This window comes from Rissa tridactyla, chromosome 4 (assembly GCF_028500815.1).
Source record: "Rissa tridactyla isolate bRisTri1 chromosome 4, bRisTri1.patW.cur.20221130, whole genome shotgun sequence".
Classification (NCBI taxonomy): Eukaryota; Metazoa; Chordata; class Aves; order Charadriiformes; family Laridae; genus Rissa; species Rissa tridactyla.
The window spans coordinates 33,092,061-33,108,248 of NC_071469.1; the positions used below are offsets into that span (position 1 = coordinate 33,092,061).

At 36.2% G+C, this 16,188-nt stretch overlaps 1 protein-coding gene across 5 annotated transcripts in view; it reads right to left on the reverse strand.

Moving 5' to 3' along the window:
• AKAP6 (A-kinase anchoring protein 6) overlaps positions 1-16,188 on the reverse strand; it is a 292,117-nt gene that overhangs the window by 214,086 nt on the left and 61,843 nt on the right. The window contains exon 1 of one of the 5 annotated variants that reach the window (XM_054199827.1): positions 331-422. The exons of the other annotated variants lie outside the window; for them this stretch is intronic. Coding sequence (XP_054055802.1) covers positions 331-411 — 81 coding nt within the window. The 5' untranslated portion in view covers positions 412-422. Of the gene's footprint in view, positions 1-330; positions 423-16,188 lie in introns of those variants that run through there. 5 annotated transcript variants of the gene reach the window in all.

Sequence of the window (16,188 nt, forward strand, 5' to 3'; positions counted from 1 at the left end):
ATTGCTTTCATTGATTAAAAAAAAATTGCAAACTGATAATTTATTGCTTTAGACATTTCTAGTATTTTGAAAAATATTTCAATTTAATGGTGCCTTACCTCTTTTGTACTGGAAGGAGAGTTTTCAGGTATTAGCTTTGCAAGAAAAAAGACTGTCCCATCTCCTTTCCTCAGCTAAAGGAGTTATATGCAACCAGCAATTCAGAAAATAAGTGTTTGCTTAAAAGACAGACAAGTAAGCCATAGATGATCTGTAATCCAATCCATCTTCAGCGCAGAGTCAACAGCTTTTGTTTTGCATGAAATACAGCAAATAGCCTGCTGCCTCTACCTGTGTTATTGTGCAGATCAAGTTTAGGCCTGTCCGCTCTTCCCTTGCACGCTCTGAGCTACAGTAGTGATTTCTCAGCATTCAGATCTGCTGTATGGCGGCTAACTGAAATTTCAGCCGACACTTGTAGACTTGCAATTAGCAAGGTTATTTTAAGCGCTGACCTAAGTTCCAGCAGAATGTTTACAGCATTATGACAGGAAGGAATCTAGTATAGTATCGGTCACTTGGTAACCCTGTAAAGCTGATCTCGGAGAGGAGAGACCCTCTAATTCACAGCATAAAAGTAAATATCTGACCCCCGATTTACTTTGATTTTCATTTTTAAACTTTGACAGGAATGGAAATATTTACTGGGTTAATATTAGGAAGCTTAGAATTTATTTTAGGACCTGGTAGATCATATGCTTGGAACAAATGTATTAATAGGAAGTTATGACTTCCCCAATGGAGCGATTCATCACTTACAAAACAGAGACTGTTAATTTTGTAATGCTTACATTTGTAATAATTACCTATTACATTCTAAATGGGAGGAGAAAATCACTTAAGAGCTGCTTATTACAGCTGGACTTCAACAATATCTTTTCCTTTCTCCCTGGTTATCTTGGAAACGGCTCCCTCTTCTGTACAGGCCTTTGTTGCCCTGCATTCCTTCGGAATTCTCTGGCTGTCTAACTATTTCAAAGTCATGTCGAAAGGCTCAGTCATACCTCCACACCCTCATTCGTTGTTCATTCTCATTCCTCCCCCCTCCTTTCTTCTTTTCTGTTCGTGGATCAGCTTTCTTGTTCCCACCCATCCTCATACTTCCAATAGCGGCAGATCCAACCTCACAGATGGAACCATGACAAACAGCTCCTCTGACTGCCCCAGATTAGAGCTATAACGGTCAGCCAGATCGTGGGTGTGCACACAACAAGACAAGCTTTTCTGAAAGCACCACAATCAGAAACACTATTAAAAGGGAGGTATTTGTTTTAAAAGGAGAGAATAAATGCTGGGGGGAAAAAAGCAAAAACAAACCAAACAAACAAAACAAAATTTAAAAAAAAAAAAATCCCTACTAAGAAAAGTTGTTGACTTTGCAAATTATTTAGCAACTCCTACAGATCACTAATCACAACGAAACTGTTCAACTGATCTTAACTAAAGCAGCATTTCCAGGTTTGGCCACAGTTGCTTGCTCTGTGCTCAAAAATTATATCCCACGCTGCATTAACCTGGTTTCACTCAAGTCATTTAGCACAATGTCATATGAAGCTTGCTGGCTAAGTTTTAAAAAAATCATAGCTCAAAATTATTGCAAATTATTTCAGTTCCAGTTTCAAATAATTCTGATTCAGAAATGTTGTATCTTTCATAGGAAAAATACAGTTTTTATCAAGTGCTAGGACTGAAACAGGTAGATACATAGGCTATGGTAGGTTTATATCCTTTTTACAATATGAAATAGATTTTCCAAGGCAAATTAAAACCTTTATTTAATTTGTATGCAACAATGACATGATACCTTGAGATGCTATGTATAGTGGTTTAAACCCAGTCAGCAGCTAGGACCATGCAGACTCTTGCTCATACCCCGGGTTGGATTGGGGAGAGAATTGGAAAAGTGAGAAAACTCGTGGGTTGAGATAAAGACAGTTTAATAAGTAAAGCAAAAGCCACACACACAAGCAAAGAAAATAAGGAATTCATTCACTACTTCCTATCAGCAGGCAGTTGTTCAGCCATCTCCAGGAAAGCAGGGCTCCATCACGCGTAATGGTGACTTGGGAAAATAAACACCATCACTCCAAATGCCCCCCCCGCCCTTCCTCCTTCTTCCCCCAGCTTTATATCCTGAGCATGACACCACATGGTATGGGATATCCCTTTGGTCAGTTGGGGTCAGCTGTCCCAGCTGTGCCTCCTCCCAACTTCTTGCGCCCCCCAACCTGCTCACTGCTGGGGCAGTGTGAGGAGCAGAAAAGCCCTTGACTGCATTGCAACGACTGAAAACACCAGTGCGCTACCAACACTATTTCTCATCCCAAATCCAAAATATAGCAGTAGACTGACTTCTTGTAATAAATTTAACTCTATCACAACTGAAACCACAACACTATGAATCTGCAAAGGCTTCCTCTGTTTTGGGGCTTAACTTGTAAAATGCTGAGACAGTATAACCAAGGATCGGTGGCTCAGTTCTCTTTTTGAAACTTGATTCATACCTGCCTAACAGCAGGAAATCCATTTCCTGTTGAATACCAGGTAACCCCGAGGAACAGATCTCAGCATGTCATTTCCTTTACTAGCTAGTATTTTACTTGCTGATTGCACTCCCTTTTCCAGGAGGGAGCTATAGATGAGTCAAGTTGGGTGAGAAAGGCATGTAGTCTGCTGATGAGTTGGAAATGGACTGCCATCTTAATCAGAAAAACTATAAAGATCATGAATAAATCCATGGTGAAGAAATATAAGCAGAATAATACATGAGCTGACTTTTTAATAAACAAACACTACATAGTAGGAGGATAATTCAGCAGAGCTGGGTGGTTTCATCATAAATGTTTTGAAAGATCTTTATTGCTAGTAGCTCTGCACAATGGGGCTCATTTTCAGCAAATTATTCTGGATATGTGAAAGAGAGAAGGCAGTCAGGGAAACAACTCAGGGGTAGAATTAATGAGTGAGTCATATGTTTTCCCTGAAATACAAATACTTTGAGAAGGGTTAGGTAAAATGCAAATGTTCAATGAAGTGACACCCATGATCAGTTTCAACACTCGTGGGTTGATTTATACGCTCTAAATATAATTATTTGGTGGGGTTTTTTGATTTTTTAATAACGAGGATTTGGGGGGAGGTCGCAAAAAAATCAGAAATAAGATATGAAAGGCTTATCGTTTCAAACTTGTAACATCACTGTAACTCTTTTCAATTATATACTTTTGTTTGAGGTTTAATTCCTATGTTTTTTTCCCATTTGCTATCTTTACCAACCAGACAGCCTACATAATTTATATTACAAGCTCATGGTTTTTTATATAATAGATTAAGAATGCAGCCCTCATCTGCAAACAACGTGATCTTTTATGAGTTTGGCAAACAGAGCTGGATAACATGAGGTAAGCTAGTTTCAATTTTCCCAGTTAAATAAATCATCACTGGAAAAAATATCTATTAATTTAAATCAAAATTTTGCAAAGACAATTGTGTACAATTTGACTGGAAAAGTTTCTCAAAAGCACAATAGGCTTTCTCTCCATGAGATCTAGTTTGTATAAGTGACTCAGTGTGCATGATTTAAAAAATCATTTTACAACCTATTATCTTTCTGTGGTTCTCAAGTGGGATGCAGGAGACCAGAATTCAGATCTCTTTTCTACTTGGTATTTACTAATTCACACTAGTGTAGCTATGCATGGAGTACATCAAAGGCTTACGCACAATAACCCAAGAAGGGTATGAAGTGTCAGATGCCTGATATTATGTTGCTCTGCAACTTCTTAGATAAAAAACAACTTAGATAAAATTCTGAAGATATCAGAACAGGATGGGTTTATTCTCTTACAGTTAATATAACCAAGTCTAAATACAAGAGTGGGGATGTTCAAAACTAATGAAGCTTCAATTAACTGATATTTTCATAATTTCCCCTAAGACTTTCCCTAAGCACCCACCTAAATCATATAAACAAAAACGGAGAACACATAAGTTAGAAGCCACAAATAGATCAAACGCAAAGCAGATGACAGTTTTTCTAACATGACAGTTTTTGCAGTCTGTATATCACCATAATTTCACTAAAAATGGAGTTTAACAACAAATCTGTCCCAATTGATGGTCCCACTGCATGTATTTGCATTTATTTAATGTCTTCAGAAAAAACACGAGAAGAAATGCACCTATGTGAGGCACAGAGTAGTATAGACATTAACCTCTCCTTTTGATAAAGAAAACATCAGTGAATACTGCCTTTGGCATTTTCATTACTGGCGTTTAAACAGAGAATCACCGAGAATCGGGTTTTTTCATTGCATACGTATTATGTATCCGTTTGTCGCAGCATATCTTCCATTTGCACACAGCAGAGACTGAAGGTTTTATCTGTTTCTCCCTACATTTTCAAATTCTTTCTTTCAGAAAATAAGGAATTAAACGCGACTGATTGGAGTGCTCACGTTGACCTCCTATTTATTCTAGCAAACAAGTGCACCAAGAACAGATGAAGCTGCAGATTTCACCCACACTTTTCAAGCTTAATATCCTATTTAAAAAATCCTCAATGCATTATCATTACAAAGTATGAGTTGACATATTCAGAGATATATATTGTAATTGAAAAACTCTAAGTGGAGCCAGACTTCTCTGTTATAATATTTCATCATCTTCTTGAAAAACCAAAAGCTGAGTAAGGCTACTGCAGAGGAATTCTTTTTCTAAATTGCATTTCTAATATTTCATAGAGAATAAATAGCTAGACAAATGACAGTTTTAGCTTTTGCCCTCAAGGATTTAATCATGCAAAACTCTAAACATGGTCTTTCCTAGGAAATGAAAGGCTGGTTAAAACTGGTTTTCCTTCTCCTATTCCAAGTGACTGATTGTCACATTCCAGACATTTCTAGGCAATGGGATTACATCATTCAATTTTTTTTTAATGGAAACAGCTGTTACATCCAATATTCATGACCTTTAAGTTTTCAATATCAAGTTATTCAGCTGTTCTTTCAGTCCATCTCAGTTGTGGCAAAATGAAACTGTGCAAAAGACCAAACAGTTTTATTCCATAGTTAAATGAATGCACATATTGTTCCAAGGCAATAGAAAGAAAACAGAGCTTAGGGGAAACGCAGCATACAAAAATCTTGGTCTTATCAATGCTTCAATGGGTTGTCAGCCCCTTATTCATCCCACACGCAAAATCAGTATAGTATTTTTTTGCATATTTCACATTGCTTCTTGCTAAGGTTTGATGTGCACAGCTGTATGTGTTATGTGTGAATAATTCTTCTAGGACTTCATAGAAGGAAAAAAAAATAAAAGAAGGGAAAGCATGCACTGAGATTTTTAAGACAGGGCACAGACACTTTTGAGGATCCATGCCAGCTCATGTCATCAGCCTCTTTTTGAACTTCCAGTTCAGTCTATCTTATATCTTTTTCACTGGTTTTGTTTTGGTTTTTTTCAATAAATGAAAACATAGGTACATTTGGATAAAATATATTTAGAAACATATTTAGATGTTAGATATTTATGTGGTGATTAACATATCAAAGAAAGTTAAATAAAGTTCATTAGTCTACTTAATGCATAAGGGCATTTCTCATGCTAAAATTTTACATGCTGAATACATTACATTTCCAGGATATTGCTATATTGATGTCTGCACCTCTTCCAGAAAACTGATTTTATAAAAATGCTTACTGCACAATACAAAAGCTCATTTTGATTAAAAAAATTTTGAAGTGTAAACAAAACAGTAAAAGAACCGTGCTAGCACAGAAAGATAACTTGCCCTAGGAACTGCCTGAGAGGGTGAGGGGATGATAACAGCAGTGGTCTTGTGGATTGGTGGAACTGAAATAGCTTGTTCTTTCTCCTAATTTTGCTTCCGGTTTATTTTGGACTTCAGTGCAAGTCACATTGTGTCTGTCTGGTCTGCATTATATCAAGTATACAGTGAGTGTGATCATGCTAACTTGCATTGTGTAAACAACTTTAAAATAGTGCATAAAAACAACTGAAATATTAATTTATCGAGTGACCCATGCAGACCTGAAGAAGCTGTTATTTTGTATCCAAGGAGGATACAAGGTACCTCCATCTTCAGGGACACCCTTAAGTTAAACATTGTCTCCCATTAGCAGCATTGCCAAGCTGCTATTTTTCTCATATAAAGCACTGTAGAAATCGAATGTTTCAAGGGAGTACCAGTATAAATATTTATAAATATAAGTATATACATAAATGTACACATATTTCCCTAAGGGCTCTATATCAGCTCTACCATTGCAAGATCAAGCATTTTATTTTGTAAGACTTACTGTGCTAAATTTGACGCATTAGTAACGATTTTTTTTTTCAGATGAACATTAAAAAAAGCCTTGCAAATTGCTATTGATGCTCCAAAGCTCCGTGCATGTGATATCAAACTTTCCTTCACCACCCCTTTGGTTTTTTCCCCCTCAAGAGCAGCAGCTGCGAGGAAATTCCTTGCGCTCCCTGGAGCGGTAGGTGGTGCTGCAGCACAACCGCAACGAAACCTGCCTGGTGTAAAGTAAACCCTGTCCGCAACGGCTCGTGGCATTTTTTAATGCGGAACTTACTAAACGTTATTACTGAAGACCATTGCACAGAGGCTCTGCGTTTTCATGTTGTGCTTTTTTTCTTTCTTTTTTTTTTTTTTTTTTTTTAAGAAATTCTGTCTTTCTAGGACACTATCATGGTTTTCCCACAAATGCTTTATGAACAGAAATAATGAATGAAAAGAAAATTAATGTACATAATAAATGCAATTACTTACACACAAAGCCAATATTTTTGAAGCTTATAATTTATCTCCTTTATCTTCGTATACAGTGAACCAAGAAGATAAATTACAAAGATTTTCTTACAATGCTACATGACACAAAACTTGCACCTTGTGAAAGTAATATCTCTAATAGGGGTACAATGCAATAAAGACATTTTAATCCATTATAAAAATAACTCTACAAGGTACAACATTATAAACCTGTTATTTGCATGCTAAAAAGTAACGCAGAAGTGTTATTAAATTCAACATTTGAGTGGTTGCATTCAGTTCAAGGGCTTCCCAGGAGCATAAAGCTGCCGTCATGCACATTTGCAAAACTATGTCCTAAATGTACATTAGTTCTCTGGCTTTCTGTATATTACTAAATGCAGAGGTTTTGACTTTGTGTGGCTTTTTAAATTTTTGTTCATTTTGGCCCCTGTGAGTAGACTTCTATGCTCTGGGTAATTTCCCAATTGCAACTGGTTCTGCAAAGAGTAAAATCCACTTGCCTGGAACGGTTTAATGAAGTGAGGCCCTCAAAGTAAACTTGAAGCCTTTAATAATTGCAGTTTAATTGAGAATTCTTGGAAATTCTTGTAGATGTCTAATATATAGTTCCTTCTCATTTGCCATTTTTCACTACCAAATTTAGTTGCCTCCTTTCTATAAACACTAATAGCTGTACTTCTTATTCAAGGCCAGATTATTCAAACAGCAAGGCAACAAAACCAGCATCCATTCAATTGTAACAACTGAATCTTGGTCTTTAATATGGGAACATGCAAGACTGAGTATAAAAGCTCCACTGAAGCCAGCAAGATCAGATTCTAGTGATGTAGGACCGTGTGTGAACACACACAGCCAAGTGTTGACTAGCTAATCTGCTGCAGGAACATACCATGACCGTACTAGAAACTCTTTGAAGCAGAAGCAAGTCCTACACCCTAAGAACCTATGAATTCATTGTTTTGAGCATACTAGAAAAGGTATTAAAGATTTTAAACTGAACTTTCTCTTTACTCTTCTATGGTCATTGAAATTACACAAAGCCAGACATAAAAAAAAAAAAAAAAAGCACTAAAATGAAATAAGGCCCATGTGTAGAGAATGGCATTGTCTTCTACTTCCCTCCTTCATTTCTAATGCAGTAAGTATTTCTTAAACATGTGCTCTGGCAGGCTCCTGCCCTCTCCACAAAACGTGGCATCGGTCCAGGTGAAAAAAGAAAGAACAGCTTTTTGAAGTAGCAGTTCAGCACAGTCGCAGATGACTCGGCAGTGTGCTTTGGTGAAGGACAAACAGGAAGAAGAAAATTAAAAGGGACAAGAATCAGATGGGAGTTTTGAAAGACAAAAATTGTGTAGAGGGGGAACCCGGAAAGAGTAAAAAGGAAAAGAAAACAGAGGAGAGAGGCTGGAAAATTAAGCAACTGGTAGATAGCTAGAAACCGATTTGCAACCTAACAAAATAAGACTCGCGAGCTGGTCTGCACCAGCACGTGTATTCTTTTGAATAGAGGAAAATCTCTTTTTCAGCAGTTTGTAAGATACCTCTATAATGTGGGGTTTTCCTTGGTAATTTTTCAAGCAACCTCTATAATAGTTTATGGGTGTGGCCCTGTCATTCCAATTTGCTGCCTTTTTCAGACATCCTATATAAGAAAACACAGAGGCAAAGAAAATCCAGTTAACAATTAAGAACTGGTGCAAAATTCAGAAATCAATCCCAAATATCATAACTACAAAACTGAGAACAGTGGTTTAAATTGCAGTGGAGATCACCATGAATTCTTTGCCACTCAAATGCTTAGTTTGATGCTGTATTTATTTATTCCTTAGCGTTAAAAATAAGAAAGAAAAAGCAGGGGTAGACGTTAAGAAAGAGATATTTTAAGTATTTCATTCATAATTAGGATCAGGAAAGAATCTGGAACAGAGCTGAGTCAGGGAAGCTATTCTTGCAGATCTCAACTGAAAAACAAAAGCATATCTTTTAAACTGTAATGTGGTAAAAAAGCATGTTTTCAGGATTCCTTACTTATTCTACCGGAGGTTTGAAAGGAATACAGCACTGCCAGTGTTTTGTGTTCCTCTGAAAGAAAACAATGCTATTTGTAACCAGATAGGCAACGTTCCTATGTAGAAAAGAGACTGGCTCTCTTCTCATGTATACTTTTCCTATTTACCTCTGCCTTAATCTCTCATACTGAACTGCTGGCCTAGATTCATAAACAATGTGGATACTTAAACTACTCTTTGAAGGAAAGATTATATTTGCGTGCATCATATTTGAGAATCCATATAAGGTTACACACGTTTACAGGTAACTCACTAAGTAACGTTTGCTATTTTAATCCAATCTATCAGAATTACCCATTTCAAGTTAAGATATTAACTCCATGTGAAAAATAGGTAAAGAAGGGATGTCAGTACCTGATAATGGACAAACAAATGCCTAACAAACTGTCTGGTCTTCACAGTTAAACCAGGCGTCTGAACTCTCAGGAAGTCCCTATAAACACCGTATGAAAGAAGTCCAGATGACCTCATCAAAGAAAACATAGGATAGTTTAAATGATGTCATGTCTATGCAAATCCTACTGTATTGCTCTTGGAAATATCCCTCTTTGCTTTATTTTACCATGAGTCTCATGACACCTGATAATATTCTTAATTGTCCAGACTGTGAAAATAATTTATTACCTCAAAATCCTGGATTTAATTAAAAGTTTTCTAGCCTTGCTTGCTTCTTAAAAATATAGTAGTCTAAAAATAACTGCTAAAAAGCAAATAAGAATATTCAGTTTAGAATACTCGGTTTAGTTTTTCAGGTCTATGATTTTAGAGCACAGTTGGCTAATGATTTTGCAGACTTCCATTTGACATTTTTGTCTTCTAGCTGCTGGAGAATGCTGGGATGTAGCGACAAATTCCAGCCATACCTTTCATACAAGTTGGTTGAGTCATGTATAAACCATTTTGCTCGCCCCTCACAGACTAATACCTTTAAAAATTCAATTCTGTTTCTATTAGTCTGGGGGTCATTTGGATACTTTATTGTTTGCAAAAGTGCAGATACGTTGCACCATTTACAATATAACGTCGTTCCTTGAGTACAATTTCTGCTTCCCAAAGGACATTAGCAATATTCTGTCATGTCAGAAGTTTTTATTCTGTCAGTGTACTAAATAGACACATAGAGTAGCCCTCAGTTAACTATGAAGAACAAAGTGAACTGCAAACACAGAGATCTTACACACACACAAATTAAATGACGAACTACAGTGAACAGTAGCGCAGTAGCTGAAATATTTTAGGGCAGATAATTCAGAATAATCTTGGAGAAAAAAACAGAAACGCATGAGGAAAAAGTCGATACACAAATACTGAGGTAGTAGCGGCTAAGGGCAGGTATGGTTGCAGGGACAACTGAGGAGAATAAAAGCAATATAGTTCACTGAAACTTATGAGATTAATTTTTTCAGCTAATACAGATTAAGAAAAGTAAGTACACTGCTCAATGGGAAAGGGAAACTGCAATGTATTACTAGACTCAGTAGATTTTATATTTTGTGAAAATTTAGGAAAGGTCTGTCAGAATTTTGGAGTGCTATGATGGCTAATGCAGTGCTGCTTTATGCCTTCTAAATTATGTGTGTTTTCCAAAAAGAAACAGAAACATTTCCAAAACAGAGGTGCTCCATCTTTTGAAATGCAAGTCCTAGAATCATAACTGACTCCACAAAAGCTACTCTCTTCCTCCAGGGAATCGTTTACGGGGAGAAAGAGGAGAGAGCATTCATAAAGCTTTAACAGAGGGAACTGGCAGGTATTAATTCTCCTTTTCCTCTGTGTTTCTGCACAGTCCATTGTAAATGGTACAGCTCCTGTTCATAGAGAAAGCTCATTCATCCATCTCTGATTCTGCACAATGCCACTTGAGACAGTTACATGGAACACATTAAAATCTTCAGATAAAATCTTTTGGATGTACGTATGTAATACTGCTAATGCTTCTTTACACACAACTCAAGGAAGCATAAGACAATCCAAGAAAAAAAAAAAAAGAAGAATTATCTAGTGTGTATTTATAACCTCTTCTGAAGAAGATGACATCACTACCCTTACAATGTCAGTCAGACATTAGCCTGAACCTAGGGTCCTGCCCAGAATTGCCACCTGGCTATATTTGTTAGATGAAAACAATGAGGCCAAGATCCAGAGTAATCCTTAAGAAAAGCTCAGGGTCCAGCACGGTTCCCAGACTGCCGCACGAAGACGGATCACGTTCAGGCAAGGCCAAATGAACTTCATCTCAGTCCTCCAGAAGGCATCTTATGCACCTCAGTCACAGGATGGGTACTATGCACAGGGCAACATTTCAATTAAAAGTATAAACATAGCTATACAGACATGTCATTGCCTTCTCCACAGGAAAATACACAACATCCTTTTGCTGTGCTTACTTGCTTGTTAGTTATGAGATTTTAATTGATTTATGAAGGAACCACATCAGTTCACAGAAGGCTTTTTAATGGTTAACCAAACAGAAAAGGATTTAATTCTGAGGAAGAATTCATAGAATTCAAGAGGTAAATATCCAAGAATATTTAAAAATCACAAAATTGTGGAACTTGTTCCTACTAAGATGCGTGTTATGTTACTGGAATATTCATGTTGCATTTCTGGCATTCAGACAGCAATCATCCTATAACCTGAAATTTCTTCTGTCAACTCTCTCATAATAAAATCCCATCAGGCAATTTTAACAATAATGAAGCAAACTAAAAAATTCCTTATATTTTGTGCAATTTTCTGTGCCTGTTCTTTGACTGCTCCCTTATGCCATATTACAGCTTTTAGATATCTATTATAAGTGACATGTAATTATAAATTGAAAAAAGCAACAAACCCTGCCAGTATAATAACTACTAAGAAATATATCCACAAAGCCTACTAAAATATGCAAAGCAAGAAAATATCTGTAAACATAATAGTTCACAATGCAGAACAGAACTAGGTGTCTACTATAAAATATAATAATATCCTACCTTCTAAACTACATATAGACTCAAACAAATCCTCAAGAAAAAAAAATCACCAGGAGGGTTTATATGGGACTGCTTTTTGTGTGTATGCTTTTGTTTATATATATTTTCATATATATTTACATATATACATACATATTTATAAAATAAATTCTTTCAACCAAGTCACAGCTACCATAATAAAAATTCCCATTGGCATCCTTCCTTTCAAATATAATACTCATACAGTGTCAATGACCCTCAGCTTAAAATGTTGTCATTACTAAATCTTACTCATACCATTGAAATAGTATTAATTTTGTTTTCCAGCAAGTCTGGACACCAATACGTGTTATTATCATCACATATACCGATACTAAACAACAAAATACATTCCCCCAGCAAATGTTTTGATTAATTAATTTGCATGATGACTTAACATACAACATTTTTTCATCATACTGAAAAGTATTTATATCATTACATCATTATATCCAGTAAACATTTGTGTTTGAGTCAGATTAGGATACAGACTAGAGAAGACTGTGATAGGTAACATCTGTGCTGGAATTTGATATTTACTTTAGTATTTCTCCAGAGACCATCGGTAGAGTACATTAGCTCATTTTCTAAAGCCTGTATTAGCATATTTTAATATAGGAGCAATGTGAAGTGAGAAGAGGGAGAAATAATCGTTATATTTGGTCAAAGTGCACTTATATGCAATCATGTATTGCTGAGGTCCAAAGCAGAAATTCTGGAATAAGTATATATTTCAAAAGTGTACACATCCAAATGAGAGTGAGATTTTGTAGAGCTTTTATTTTTAGAACTGGATAAAGTAACTGAGAGTGGTAAGACACCCACTTTTGTCCTCATATTAGAGCTCCAATTCGTTTTTCACAGGCAAATGGTTACCTTTCTTCTCCTGACTGCTGAATAATCCAAATGTCTATTTTAGGACAACCTTAAGACCTCCATAGCATTGCAGATGCTACTCTACCTTTATATGTACACCACCCTGAATTACACATCACGCTTCCATGTCCAAACACACTGCTCAGAAAATAATGAATGCATCTCTACCCTTGCAAGAAGAGCACTCCCTTGGAGGGAGTCACAAGTTGCAGTGTTTTTGCTCAGTGTATCCTTACTGGTTTCCTTTGAAGAAACTCAAAGCTGATTTAAGGAGCTGTTCAGATTGTACCCTTGCACTAAGGGCAGGCCTTAGATGCTCCACACATTTTTCACAATTCCTTTCCAAAGGCCGTGCATATGGACCCCGGATAAGTCAATTAGATAATCTATGCCTTTTTTTTAATTATTCTTTTTTTAAAAATCTCTTTTGCCCAAGCCCAGAAGGCATGCCAGTGCTGGTGTCTTCTACCACTCCAAGGAATATTCAAGTCCCTTTGTCACAAAAGCTGTAATTCCAATCATTTTTCTCGGTATTCTTTCCCTGCTCTTCTAGAAAGAAAGTCCAAGCTTAAAAAAGGTCCAGCACACTGTCTGCAACATTTATTATTTATTCATTTATCCTGATAAATTATGCAAGTCAGATCCTCCATTATCACTGGGGTTACCAGTTAAGTCCTTTCCAGCTCTTAGCTACTTTCATTCCCTTGATACATGGATAGCAGCAGACTAACCAAGTTCTCACTTTTCTGCTCACAAATGATGTCACAACAAATAGGAATTTCTTATTGTTTCTCCATTTTTTTCTTCCTTTTATTAGCTCACAATTCTTTCCTCCTCTTATTATATTCTAACCAGCAGCCTTCCATCTTTATTTGATCCCTCAAATAATGACCAGCTTTACTTAGAAGGCAATCTCCAGTAAAGTATGTACACTCTTTCTGTGTTCATACCGTGTCTCCTATGGCACCCAAGCAGACAATTAGAGGACAGTGGGTTTGCATAAATATGGGCTATATCAATAGACTTGTTTACTAAATTCTAATGGGAGAAAGAAAATCAGTTTAACTTCATCATATCTACACGGACTGAACAATACCAGCAGGAGAGGGGGAAAGGTTTTTTTCTGTTAGGCTGAATGGCACAGTTTAAATCCACCTAATTTTTAAAAAGTATTGTGTTAACTTGCCATTTTTTGCTTTTAAAATAATAATTATCAATGTGCATTAGCTAAATGTTAAGGATATAAAATTTCATTTCAAAATTGCAGTATTATCTACAACTACACTAGATCATAATTCCATAATTTAAAATTAGATTACAAATGTTGGTGTTTATTGTTTTTATAAAGTTACTGTAGAAAAAGAGATTATTTGAATATTAATAAAATATATTCACTAGCAACACTCAGGTACTTGAAGTTAAAAACATGTAAGAGCCTACACAGGCTTAACAGATACTCAGTATAAAATATTTGTAACACCAAAAATGGTTTCAGCACTAACAATAATATATAACTAGCAGTAATCCAATGCGTTCATGCGTTTATTAAGAAATGTTACAAGCAATCAGAAAAGTTGGTGGTTTTTCCATTAGGAATTTAAGACTGGGCCTTAGGAATGTGTTAACAGACTTCAGTGATCAGAGCAGAATAAACATTAGGACAGAAGGCAGGCAACAATGCAGTCCCAAATCATCTTGCTCATTTGCCATTTAGCTCGTAGATATCCAAATACCACAGGTACAGCTCTGTTGCTCATTACATTAAAATTATCCAGCTGCCTAAAATTTTGCATTTCTGAGCTCAGAATACCACCAGTCCTGGCAAGTCTGAGCAACTTTGCACCTAATTTCTAAACCTAATTAGCACCCAGAAAATTTACATTTACTTGATCATTTTCATCCTTGAAGGCACTGAGCCAGCAGGCGAGCAAACAGCATGCCTAACGCCTCCAGGTTTGCACTCAATATAGAATAGAGCATTAGTCTCTGTTTATGTTTGATAACGTATAGCCAAGGGATTAGGACAATTTTTGAGGGATGTGGAAAAAGAGGGTTTGCTCCCCACAGGCAGAAGAGAATTTCGCCTAAAAGCTACAAAACCAAGAGGACTTTTATAGGTGTGGTGTTATTGTAGTAAAGCACATTAAGATGTGGTAAACAAGTCACGTCTTTTTTCTTAAAAACATCAAGCTGAGCTAGACTGTAGAAACGCCATACAAGTTGGAAGGCCTTTAAGCAATATGATTGTTTGACTAAATAGTTTGAGAAACACAGATTTATTTCTGGTGCTCCATGTTTTTCATTCTGGCTTTTCTCCAAAACAGAGGAATATGCCCAAGGCACAGAGGAAAATTTAAAAATTAAAAAAAATGTAGGCACACTCAACTACTCATAAAATAACAAAAGGTAATAAACCCACCTGTTTGATGTTCAAGCCTGGGCTGTAAGTAAAGGGCAGCCTCTGTAAAACCCACCTTCAGAACGGTTAATCTCTATTTACTAGCATTTATACTCCACTGACTGAATGCTGTGATTCCACCAAGCTGTTCAGAGGCAAATTAAATAAGAATTCAACTGCTTAACCAGCTAATTGCTTCTTTTAAATTGTGTATGAAATTTTTTGTTTGCAAAACATGGAACTAATACATATAGCAGATATCTTCTGCCAGTATATAGATGTATCAAGCTATCATTAAAGCATTATAGATATATATTATTAGGTATCATCTGCTCCGGTAGAGTTACTTATGAGTGCGTGACATTTTGGATTGCATTTTGGAGTGCATATTTGGTCTGAAAAATAGTCTGAAGGTAAGAAATACGCCAGATACTACAAACAGTTTAAAAAAATATCCACAACAAATCTGGTTTGATCCAAATAAATTCTATTATACATTGGTTAAATACTAGGTGAATTAAGGCATTTACAGTTTTCCTACTGAGGTTGTTAGGATGAGTGTGCAATAAATTTAGAGGCTTAGCTAGAATGTGCTCGTAACCCTAACCCTTCCCCTTCAAAAAAAGCATTTCACCAATACCAGTGTAATATAAACATATTTTACATGTTTATATAAATATATTCCACTGGTAATGTTTCATATAGATAAATGTATTTATTATCTAGTCTTTTACCATACTTCCATATGCAAACTTGATTTTGATTTGCAGCCAGTTGGGTGGCATATTTCTGCCTATGTTGTATTAAGCCATCTGGCTAAAAAACAACAACAAAAAACCATCACATCTGCAGTTACTTAGATTGTAATCTACAAAGACTTTCAAATCTTTGGAATCGCTATGCATAAAAAGCAGTGTAATACATGATATGTTTATAGTCAAATTACTGTTTGCTTGGTGTTCACATGCTTCACAAACATATGACCTGTCATCAGATGAGATTTTGGGTTGG